Source organism: Melitaea cinxia, chromosome Z, assembly GCF_905220565.1.
Source record: "Melitaea cinxia chromosome Z, ilMelCinx1.1, whole genome shotgun sequence".
NCBI lineage: Eukaryota > Metazoa > Arthropoda > Insecta > Lepidoptera > Nymphalidae > Melitaea > Melitaea cinxia.
In genome coordinates, this window is record NC_059424.1 from 3,985,302 (window position 1) to 3,999,062 (window position 13,761).

General features: G+C 29.9%; 1 protein-coding gene across 1 annotated transcript in view; it reads right to left on the bottom strand.

Annotated features, from left to right (window-relative positions):
• Nucleotides 1-218: 218 nt before the first annotated feature.
• Nucleotides 219-13,761, bottom strand: part of LOC123668503 (protein bric-a-brac 1-like) — a 62,319-nt gene continuing 48,776 nt past the window's right edge. Inside the window, exon 2 of the mRNA XM_045602238.1 lies at nt 219-359. Coding sequence (XP_045458194.1) covers nt 219-359 — 141 coding nt within the window. The remainder of the gene's footprint in view (nt 360-13,761) is intronic.

Here is a 13,761-nt window from a genome sequence, read left to right on the forward strand (position 1 = left end):
TCTAAGCATTTCTGTCTATGTCTCTAACTATGTCTGCGGCAACCTAGTCTTCTGGCTTAAACACTAAAACAATATAGTACAAAAGACACACAATTATGTGTCCAGTAGACTGAACTGGCATCTTATGACATTATGAATAAAATAAAATATATTTCAGGTGATATTTTTCTTATTTCCCATACGTCAGCTGTAGCTACAGATATACTGCTATAAGCATGTCAGTGACGAACGCACGTAATATCACCAATCCAAAAAGTGTCTAACGCGCACAGCACACGGCTGCTGCGCGTACGCCAGTCATGAGGATGACGATGACGCGAGCCCATAAGATTTTCCAAAACAAACACCATAACCCATTTCTATTGAAAAATATTGTATTTAATTAATATTACTGAATTTTACTGAATTATTTACATCTTTTGAGAAACTTCTAATTTTCTAAAATATTATTGAATTCTTTTCAATGGCGATATTCTCAATGTCGAGACAATGTGATTAGGAAGTTCGAATTATATAAATATGTAGTTATGTATTTTGCCCTAAGCATTATTTAAAACGCTACTTATTTCTTAGTCCGTAACATCTATGAGAAATAATGCTATACAAAAACATATATATTTGCTGAGCGTGTTAATTGAAATTTTAAGTATTTTATTTCCAGTAAGTTACGATATGCTAATACGAAACATGCTGCAAGAAAAGCTCATTTGCTATGCGATCAGTATAAATGAAATTAGTTCATTTGTGTACAAAATATTTATTTTTTTTTTGTCTAATATCCAAGAAAAAAATACAAACAATTATTGATGTTATTTTTCGAAATATTTGTAATGTTGGTTTTGATAATAAATTAGTTTACCTGCTGTGAAATAATATATTTTATTTCAAATTTATATAATTGATGGATAAATGTAGCTGGGTGATAAGTTTATTTTAAAAATACCTCGAATATTTTGTATCAAATATAAGTCAGCCTGCTATTGAGTTACATTATCTATGCACCTCGGCATAATTATAGGTATACCTATCAATAGTTTTGACCGATGGCTCTTGCTTTCGAAACACGCTTTGTATAAAGCATACTTATACGTGTTTGTCCATTATTATTATACATGTTTTTTTTGTAATACGACACAACTAATACGCAACTAAAACTTTAATTGAAACATCGTTTTAATTTAATTACTACGTAATATTAGATATTAATTACTGTTGTTAAACTTTTTTAATTATTTCTGGTACTACTTTCGTATTAATTCATCAAATTAGGTTAATAAATACGACATTCGGCTTTTATTTATTAAATTATTAAGCATGTGAACTACTTTAATGTTTTTAGGCGACTAACACGATATAAAACGTGTCATGATTCGAATTATATAGGTACTTCTTGATATTTTATGTGATTTGTTACCCTCGACTCCTTCGACTGTTGGAAATCAATTTAAATAAGTAATGCCTCATTTATTATGTCATTCCTTTTAACATAACTTCGTTTAACTTACATCAGACGAAAATATATTTAGTCGGATTTCAATACTTTAAGTAGCAAATAAGTAACATTACAAGTAGAATTTCTTTCATCGATTAAATAATCTAATTTGTAAGTTAAGTTAAAGATTCTTACCGTTCATCATTAATATATATTTAGTTACAAGATACTTACGAAAATATTACAACCACACATTTCGTACTCTAATTCATTATTTATTTACGTAATATAGAAGTAAATTCATACGTTTCTTAATACAAAAACATCAAAAACAGACTAAATAACACTTAGAAACATGTTTAGTTACCGTTAAAATTAATTAAAATATATGCACATATAATGTATAATTTACATCATAAGTAAGTGAAAATAATTGCAATTATATTCTCTTATAAGAGTATTTAACATTATACTTAAAAATATATTATATATATATATATATAAATTGTATAAAGTGCAGTCGGTCGGAAAATAATAATGCTTTATTTCATATACAAGCCGGTACCTATATAAAGTTCAATATTAATTTGTAACGTATTCATTCAAAGAAACTGACTACTATAAATCTAACAATCCGAAAGAAACTCAAAACATTCTTAATAAAGATTATAAAATATACGTTTTCAATTATTTTGAATTAAAACCATTTTATTTTTATAAATAACTAATTATTAGACAGCCCAGAAGGTACGAACATATTTCAAATGATTAATCTATGTAAAATAATAATCGATATTGAGCTAGAGGCAACAAAAAATATTTTCAGTTTGTCCGTGTCAAGCGAATAAAACGACAGACAGAGCTATGTAAGTCAGTCAGTCAGTTCAGCCTATTGCAGTCCACTGCTGGATATAGGCCTCCCCAAGTTCGCGCCAGACATCCCGGTTTTCCGCAATCCTCATCCAGCCTACACCGGCAACCTTACGTAGATTGTCGATCGTCGGAGTCATGAGTTCATATGAAAGTTACTTTTTTGAAACAAAATCGATGGGTTAGCAGTAAAAATAAAAATTGCATTTCCGCTTTGAAAGTTTACGAGAGCGGTTACATACATCGTATTATACATCGAAAGAGACAATCATTTAAAAATAAGTTATATTTATTTATTTAGCAAATAAACAATAAATTAAATTATTGAATTGTAAATTATAATCAAATACTGTTCCAGAATGTATGTTTTAAACATCTGTTTTACACAGCTCGATTTTAGTTGATGAATTCACAAATTGAATCGGAAAGGGAGCGTCAGACATGCTTTTTTAATTAGCCTGAATCGAATGCAATCTTTTTTGTTAAAAAAAAAATGAAATGAAAGAAGAAAAAGAGTCACGTGAATTTATCATGTGCATCACACTGATTAGAAATACTTTTTGTGTAAGTCGATCAGTGTATGTGTAGAGATGAGTTTCGATTACGATTAATGTTAGAACACTTCAAAATTTTGCTTTAACTTTTGCTATGCTACATTCATCTAATATTGAGCCTATTAGCTATTAGTCCTGATGACTGTAATTTTTGTTATTTCATTTACAATCTACATATACCTTCAGTTATGTAGTAATGTTCTTAAAATGATAGAGTCAGTAATTGAGATCGTTTTATATATGTCAAGAATACATGTTGTTTAAAGTGATTTGTACTCGTAAATACCGTTTACATGTACACATACATGTTGATAATAGATTTTTAAAACCATATAATTCATTAACGTATTCATTTTGGACGGAACGGACCATCGTGTCTACTTTCGTCATTTCTTCTCACACAAACAATAGAACAATATTTAATAATTTTCTGTAAAGGCTACAAGACAAGTAACAGTAAACAGCTACTTTGTTCAGAAGATTGTATTCTAAATGTTACTTGTATATCATATAAATTAGATTATTCATAGTATTTTTTAAGAAAACTTATACGACCTTTTTTATAAATAACATTTTGATATGCAATAATATTATTGACTTGATTTTATTTAAGCCCATTGTTTTAAATTCGTAAGCTGCCCAAAAAATACTCATTCGAGGTACCCCAAAAGAAGAACAAAAAATTTAAAGAATAATCTGTATTGATGATCAGTTAAATTGTTACTTTGTAAGACAAAACCTTCATTAAATATGGCATTACTGATCAGCTGTTTGTTATTACCACTCGATAATAAAGACGGCGAATGTACCTTCGAATGCTACATTTAATTCGCGGCATAATGTATGCATATCTTTAAATTATACAGGTCCAATAAATATTCACAATTTCATCTCGTTGAAAAGCAATTAAAAACCGCAGTTTTGCTTTGCTCACCACGTAGTCTATACTTACAATCTACGCTAATTTCATTAAATGATTGCCGTGCTGTATAAATTGTAAAATAAAATAATATCTCGTCTTAAAATATACATTCCGGTTGTTTAGTCTGGTTTTTTTTTGTAATTTTAGTGACTTTCAACATATCTTTCGTGTGCTATTACTATGACATTTAACGTTTATTTTTGTACTTATTTTTACTTTATTACAATGATAGTAATATTATCTGTAATTTTTTTTTTTTTTTTGTAATTTCGTTTACTAAGATTTATATAATTATTTTAATTAGGAAATTTGAAATTAAAATTATTTATACCTATTACGAGTATACTATATAAAGGTTAAAAAAGACAGTTAATTAAACATTTCCAAAATTTTTTTTTAAAAATATATAGGACATTAGAAGGTTTAAAAAAATGAAAAATTCGTCTAGCTAGGTAAATTTGATTGCCTCATTGTCACCAAACCAATTACTAGTAAGTATTAACGTTTAAATGTACACAACGAAATACGAAGTAGTTGGATCGTTTAGTATTTTTATGATAACAACGTGAGCTAATGCAGACATATGTATTACCAACTTACAGAGAAGAGTGAGAGAAGAAAGCTTACAGAGACAGAGCTCAGAGGTCATACATTACAATTTTATCATTATGTTAAATCATGAATATAGTAACAGTTTAACAATGTTTATATTTTTTATTTTATTGTCTGATTTTATTTGCTGCCTTAACTTTCTTTTATTATTGTCGAGTTTTTTTTTAATTTATTTGTATTTTTGTTTTTAAATGACATTATTTTTTTGACTTTCGTTAATTTTTAATTAAATGTTTTCATTTAATTTCAATTAAATAAAAATCTTTTTAACACACTTACCTACACACACGATCGTCTGTTCCTAAGAGGTAATTTAATGAGTATGTCATAGGAAACGACCGACGAATATTGCTACATATTTTGGAGTATGCACATATAAATAATTACATACATTTAACCGAGACTCGGAAAGCGCAACCCACAACCACCGGTGTAGAAAGCAGAGTCACTGCAAACTATGCCAATGAGCTAGTCACAATGCTATAAATATACCATAATTTGATATGTATAAATCAGTTGTACTAATATTACTTTTACATATGTACATATTATAACGATATATTTAACATTAATTATTTATTACATAATCGTTTTCCAAGGATACAAGCTGATCTCAGTATTAGGGTACTTGAATGACTACTTAAGGGCAAATAGGATAATGTGATGGTGTGATGGTTTTAGAAATGAGCATTTAACAATAGTAACATCTAGTGTAGTGGTTATTAGATAAATACTATCGGTCGCAAGTTTGATTTCTGCTCAATGCAAATGTTTGGGTAGGCCGTACATATGCTTGTTATGATTGGGTTTTCATGTGTAGTAGAGGCTGTTGAGTGTGAGATGTTTTTATTACTATCATTAGGTCCATTAATTCCTCGGTGATATGTTAGTCATGTGTATTTTTTGTGCAATGTATTTTCAAATTTTCAGAATATTATTTTTAAATGCAGGTATAATCTGATACAATTTTAGTAAATTAAGCATCGTAATACAAATTTACAGACTTAAACTTAGACTTCAAGGTTGCAGAGTGTTTGTTGTTGTTTTTTTTTTTGTTTTATTTAGAAATCGCGCATATAACGAAAGTTAATACACGTGATATATCATTACATTTCCTTGTGATATTTCGTGTTTTTCCGACCTCGTTCCCTCTTTTGAACGTGACATTATTAATGGATGTATATTATTCTGATAATTATTCTTCATTAATATATTTTTTTACACACACACACTACACTACACAGGCCGAGCACGTGAAGCAGCGTCTGGTGACACGACAATTTCATTGCCGTATCTGAATAGTTCTTTATTGTTATTTAAGTAAATAATAAATCCCATTTATTCAAAGTTAATAAATAGGCTAAAAACACTACGCCAAGAAGTCAACAATCCCGACTGCTAAATAAAATGAAAGAAAATTACAATAAATAAAGTAATACCCCTATACAATGCGAAATCTTTATTAAGTATGATTGAAGTTAAAAAGAAACTTAAGTATAAAACATTTAATAAAGCGAAGTGCAACAGATGAGTGCAAATAGATTTTAATATGTATGAGTGCATTGACACTCGTAGGTAACTAAACTGTCAAGGGAGTCACACCTTTATGTCTTAACATTTAAGGTACACTTTCGTTTCGTCTTCGCATAATAAGTATTGACAAAGGTAATTTCGTTCAATCAACACTAGTGATGTGTAATCGTGATTTATAATTTTTTTTCATACATTACTTGTTTTTTTTTTCTTTAAATCAACAATTAAGATCCTGGACATTCAAGAACAATAATAAGAATAATATACATACATACAATTTAATGAATTGTGACAACTTTTCATACTTTTAAAAATACCTAATATCTAAATTAGGGTTATAAAATTCAGTAGTATTTTAGATTTATGTCAGATATGTTCATTACGAGTCTTTCAACTATAATATTAGAAATTTGTTAAAGAATAAACACGATTGCTAATGATTGCTACTTACATGTCAGATTAATTGACATTTAAGGTTACCGTTTCGATCCTATGAGTCACAGCGTGACGTATTTAGCCTAAAAAAAAATTATAATCTTAATATAAATAGGATCCATAATATAATAAATATATTTTTTAAAACACATGGTAGCGTGGTAAAACACAAACAAATAAAATTTATTATATTTGCATAAATACAACTGCATTTACATAATCTATTATGTACCTACTTTATGATTGTACATAACACACCGGCACACTTAGTTTTAATATTGTATTACACGACTGAGCAAAAAAGGAAAATTATCTATTTTTTATGCAGTGCATTCGCTTCACCTTTCGACTGTACACATAAACGTGTTAACATTTTTTTTAGAATATTATTATTTTTTAATACGTACCTATATAATAATAATATTATAATAATAATAATCCGCCAATTTTTGTACACTTCATGAGCGTTACATCTATATATATTATATTATAGCCGTACCCTACGCGCATTGCTACATTTTTTTTTATCGTACCAACTCAGAAACCATTGAAGGCTCATGTAACAACACTTTGCTGATGAACATGAACACATGCATAGTTTACGATTCTATAAAGGACAACAAACAAACTTTCATTTCCATATATATAAGATGTACACAGACAATCATTACGTAACGATATAAATATCTACACAAAAGTAGGTAGTCGATATGTAAAGCAAAATTCAGAGACGCTTAAAAGGAAACCGTAAATATAAACCAAAAAAACCTCGATAAAATCTCACACGTGCTGCGATTTTTACATGAAATTTACATTGTTATTGACAGATATTCAGATATACGGTGTCCTAATATTCAAGGTTTCAGAATGGCATTATTTTCAATGACTGCCGTGTTTTGATATGATCATCGATAGTTATAGCAACTTTTTAAGCGACTTTAAGAAAGAGAGGACATTCTCGATGCGACTGTAATTTTTTTTTTTGTATGTTACCTACAGCGAACCTTTCTTACCTACACAACTAAAGCTTTGTTCACTGAATTACATATTTATTGTAAGTACGCTTTAATAATTCTAGATTAATTATTAATTTGGTCAGTGGTTCTCAAACGTTTGCACCTAAAGACTTTTAACTTTTATGCGCGGACAAATTTTTAATGCACTGTCATAATTTTGAAATGTATACAGTAAAAATTATGATATTTATTTATGTATATATTATATTGGGAGCAAAACACATGAGTTCACGCCATTTTTTATTTCCAGCAGTGGACTGTATTAGGCTGAAATGATGATGATTATACTATATTTACTTACCTTTTCTAGTTAAAATTTAAACAACAATAAATAAATAAATAAATAAAAAACATTTTAAAACATCATTGAATCAACGTCATAACTACAAAACAATAATATAAACCGTACTGTCAAACTAATTTTAATATATATAAGAAACTAGAGAGCGTCGAAACAAAACATTGTATTCACGTCCTTAATTCGCGCGATAAATAATACAGAACCACTCTTCACTGCAACTTGAATACAAATTGGATAATTAAAGTTAAGCGACGTATATAAACCAAATACACATACAATACGCGTCAGCTGAAAACACGCTGGCCAGCGAAACCACTTTAAACGTAAACCGGGACAGGAGAGAAAGATAGGTATCACTAAAAACATTAAAACTCTCTGTAACCTATATATTGATTTTAATCAATAAAAAATTGCCTTAAAAATTACCGAAAATAACCACAATCTTTGATGAATAAAGACAAAAAAAAAAACAGAAAAACCGCATCTTGGATTATTACTTCCTTAATTGTTTAACAATAATATTTCTTATTACTTTAATAATGGACGTTCTAAGGAAAATTTCTATATATTTCAAAAATAGCGGATCGTAGTTATGGGTTACAAGGATCTCTAAAAAGCAGACCGTGTATCGTGTGTAGTGAACGACACAATTCGACGGAGAGTTGCAATACACAGCCAACAAATCAAGAACTACGCAATTCACACTTCCTTAGTACATATTATTAATTAAATGTAATGGGTTTCATTAGTACAAAAATTTTGCCAAGAATTTTTAAATTTTACATAACATTGAAGAGAAATAACAAAGAAGTCACGAAGATAGGTGATGAAAACTATTCAAATTATACAGGCAAATTTAGCGCTAGAAAAAATATGGTCGGATTTTAATAGGTGACCTTCCTATCGAGGTCTAAGCTTCACCCATTTTTTATGACACGAGCACAGACAGAATTATTGTAATATATGATAATAAAAAACCATCGCATAAGTACGAGTTTCACAATAGGCAAGGACCACTAAAATTGGTTATTTTTAGAATCGAACCGAAAAATATGTAAATAAAACCTATGTTAAATAACTAGTCGACCCGCGCGGCTTGCCCCGCGTTCGAGTTTAATGGTTACGGCTTCGCTTATGAGTTACAGTGACATTACTTGATATAAGTAGTGATCTGTATAGTTTTGATACATTAAATGTCTTTGAAATAAGTTTAGTTATTTTTGAGAAACGTATTCAAACAGAAAAGTCTTGTTTGAAAAGTAATAATTAATATTTTAAAAAATAATCAATGCATAAAATTGTTCGTTTCTTTCATAATTTAACCCACTCGGTTACACTTCTTTCACTTTACTTCAGGGTATTTATAGCTAACACATTCTACATTAGTTTTACAAAGTTATATGAATTTAGAATTTATACCTTATAAACAAACAAATATTCCTTGTAATAAAAATATAATTAAACCAGAAAAAGAGCACATGAAGACACTAACACATCTCGAACCGTCTACAGCTCATTGGTTACTTGGAAACATTATTTAATTTGAGTTAATTAAAGAATTGAGATTTTTATTACCTCTGTACTAATGTCGGCTGCACGCGTAATCTTGGACTTATTGAATTTATCACGATATTTACTCACATGATCTAACACATTTACAATTAAATAATACATTATACAGGTATAAGTAATTGTGCTTGCTCGCAACTTCAATTTCGTCGACATTGATACAACGTTTGTCGAAAAAGAATAGTCAAGTAAGTAAGCATTGTTAGAGATAAATAAAAAAGTACTCGTCAGATCTCGAAATCTATTATTAATAAAGTGTACTTACAACAAATATGTAATTCGGTGAACAAAGATTTAGTTGTGTAGGTAATAAAGATTCGCTACTGTTCTAATTCCATAACAATTTAATTCTACACGACGAACGAACAATGATTGTATTGGTCGCAAACGAAAGAAAGGCAACTTTAATTACATCGAAAAGTAATACAACGACAAAAATTCGTTAAGTAAATGCGTGTTATTAGACACAACTCGAAATGTACTGGTCAGATCTCGTATAAATTTAAATGGGACCCACGTCAAGCACTACCTTTCGATTAAAAGAAATCAGACCATTCAGTATAAAGTTCTGCGGTAACATACATTAAAAATTCAATCAAGTTGAGAATCTCGTCCTTTTTTAAAGTCGGCTAAAAAGCTGTTACGAAAGATCGATGATCGTATCAAAACATGAAAATTCTTGAAAATAACGCGATTCTGAAACCTTCAATATTAGGACACCGTATATCTGAATATCTATTGACAACAATAAAAATACCTATTGTATTTTTATTAATGTGATTGTATCATAATCGTGTGATACGGTAACAATGTTTACTTGACAGAACTTTATATGATGACAACATCATCTAGGATTTTCTGTCGTCCGTTTAAATATTTGCTACCTCAGGAGGTAGTCATCATCATCATTATCATCATTGCAACCTATCGCAGTCCACTGCTGGACATAGGCCTCCACAAGTTCGCGCCAAAAAAGGCGTGAACTCATATGCGTTGCCCATACTCACCAGGGCTGGCTTTGTCGTTTGTGTGAGGTAGTTAGATATTGCTATACTTTTATTCTACCGTCTTCACATCTCTTCTTTTACACAAATTCTCTTAAGCGTGTATTGTTTATTGTATATATATTTTGTAACCAAGATATAGATTTCATTCATTCTTTTTCATTCATTCATTCAAGACAGAGCTTCAAATATAAGTGTAAAGAAAATTGGAAAGTATAAACTCTATTAACAAAAAATCTTTTTTTAAATAATAAGACAGTATACTTCAGACTTATTATATGAGTATAAGTTCTAAGCGTATACGTTATATTCAAAATGTATATGTATGTGTTGAAATTTAATCCTTACATTTTCATATTCTATGTATTTACATATTTAAAACATGTAGTCAGTATGTTACATCGATTCGCGCACGGTATAATTTGATATGTGCGAAGCTGCAGCATCTGTTATTTCAATAATAATAAACAAACTAATGTTGTCTAAAACTCCATTGAGCTAAACATATTTTTATAAAATTTGTTTGAGTATAGGTAGATGTTGATATAAATCCATGTAGGTATTAGGATCCATGTAGGATCATAAAAATCTTCTTTTATTTACCGACTTCCAAATTGATGATTGATGATGATGATTTTTTGGAACGAAGTTTCTTATGGGGCGTTAAGGAGGGGTACCTTAGTCGGCAGTAAACGTTCATCACTTCAGCCTAATACAGTCCACTGCTAGAAACAGGCCTCCACAAGTTAACGTCAAAAATGGCATGAACTCATGTGTTTTGCCCATACCTAGTCACCGCGCTGGGCAGGCGGGTTGGTGACCGCAGGGCTGGCTTTGTCACAACGAAGGCACTGCTGCCCGTCTTCGGCCTGTGTATTTCAAAGCCAGCAGTTGGATGATTATCCCGCCATCGGTAAGCTTTATAAGTTCCAAGATGATAGTGGAACTGTGTTTATCCCTTAGTCGGCTCTTACGACACCCACGGAAAGAGAGGTGGTGGCTATATTCTAACTACCGTAACCACACAGCAAAAAACGTCCGTAACGTTAAAAAAAGTGGAAGATTTTTATGTATAGTCTATGTATTATGGCTATACAGTGTCTACGTGATGACTGTTATTATTGCAGTTTGCTATTATTATTATGATTCGATAATTATTATATATTTTTATAAATAATAATTGTAAATAAAATAAAGGTGTCAAGATAATTTTGTAAGGTAACTACTTTTTAATTATTTTCTTTATACCTCTTATATTTTTATTCTAATCGAAAGCTACTGCTTGTTCTGTCGTCCAATTTAAATTTGATCAGGTATTTACTTGACTATTTTTTCTTCTACCTACGTTGTTCTTGTAGATGTTATTGAAAACAGTTATTTTTTCGTTTGCGAGAAACACAAGTATTTGAATGACATTGCTTTGATATTTCAAATTATTATAGTAGTCACGATAGTACATGTGTCATATGTAAGTTGTTTAAAATTATGTTTTTAATATTGATTTAGTAATACTAAAATTTGTAATCATACCTTAGTTACTTTTTGCATAACGTTAACTAGTTTTATTGGGCAACATCCATTATACAATAGTTTTGTTGTAATTTTATGTTACCGCTTTAAGAAACGTTGAACGAAAAGTTACGCACTTTTGGAAACAATCAAAACGTAGCTTTACAACATGAAATATTCTTAAGAACTAACGCTTTTTGTTATCTATAATCTTGTTATATTTTGTTATGTTATTAAATACAATAAACAAATCCAAAAAATAGCAACTACGTACGCCCTAAATGTAGTAGAAGTGTACCTACATGCAATGTTGTTGCATAACGTTCCTGCACAAATGATCACTCGCTGTTGACTGTTGATGTACCACGGTACTTTTTTTGGTGTTAATATATTTTATCATCTAACTAGCTGACTCGGCAAACGTTGTCTTGCCGCAAACGCTATTTAAAAATAGGGGTTGGTGGTAGAAGGGTGAAAATTTAGGGTTGTATGTATTTTTCAACGCCAAACCATAATAAAATAAAAAATAAATAATTTATCTAAAAATTAAAAAAATCCGGTAGACTACCCTTAACATTTAGGGGGGTGAAAAATAGATGTTGTTCGATTCTCAGACCTACCAAATATGCACACAAAATTACATGAGAATCGGTCAAGCCGTTTCGGATGAGCTTAACTACTAACACCGCGACACAAGAATTTTATATATTAATTTGTGCATTTTAAGCATAGAGGAATACAAAGACGATATAAAGACGTAGACTTTTTTAATATATATTTATTTTATAGTGAAAAGTAAAGTATCATAATAATTCATTTAATGTCCGGTTAAATATAAACTATGACTACCAAAATTCATTTAGTAAATTTAGAAACACTTTTCAAAAACATATCAACTTAGACATGTAATTCTAATCCACAAACACTAAGAAACACAAACGCAATATTTCATCAAGCCAAACAAAGCCTTGTATATCAAATTCGAAAATCGCACCGGGACAGATAATTCAAACAAATCGAAAAAGACATCGGTCAAAGAGTGATTCAATTAACGTGTGTGTAAAAATTTAAACGTTCGTGCCTAGTCGCGGTCACTCGCGGCCGTGTGACGAATCTTTTGAACTAGAAGCTTTGTGAGCGGCACAATGTGAAATCCGCTTTATTTGTCCGCCGACTGACACAATGCTCCCAATGAGTCACAATAGCGAATTAAGTATTATTTTAAATTGACGTAATTGAAAAATATGCAGTCGCGCGCTGCTCGAATAAATTGATTCATGTGTGTAATATCGCCAAAGATTAAACGGGCGACAGGTGGGACGGCACAGCACCGTCATGTGATCCTTTCATATTTAATTTACCTGTAACTTTTTTGTCATTAGAAGATTTTTTTGAGGAGTAAACCAAAACCTTACGTTGTGGTTTCCTATTGTGGTAAGTAAGGTAGCCAGTGCTCTTCTGAATGCGCTACGTTGATAATTATGGTTGATAATATTTTTATAAATTTTGTTTACGGTATTATTATCACAACGAAGATTTTTAATTTAGTTTATTTTCACTTCCGTGTGTGACACTTGTTTTTTTTTTTAAATTATGTATTCCTAATTAAATCAATAGGATTTTAATATCGTGTTTCTAAAATTCATAAATTCATTTATATTAAGTGGATATAATTTTATTAAATTAGTTTGAAATATTTTTTCATTAAATAAATTTCCCTCGGTATCGTTTGTCATAACTACAATATTTTTACTCTCTGTCCGAACGAGGGCCAACGTACCGACTGACGGCCACAAGGCAAATAAAATGTTATTAATATCACAATGTTGCAAATGGTTACTGCAGAATGTTAATTTACTTTATTTTTAATATAATATAAAATAAACGAACATTTTAATAGCAATTAAATATTTATAATTATTTTAATATATTATAAGATTTAATAGTTATTAACTTAACTTTTCGTACTTTCATAAATGTATTAATATCGATTCCGTATAACAT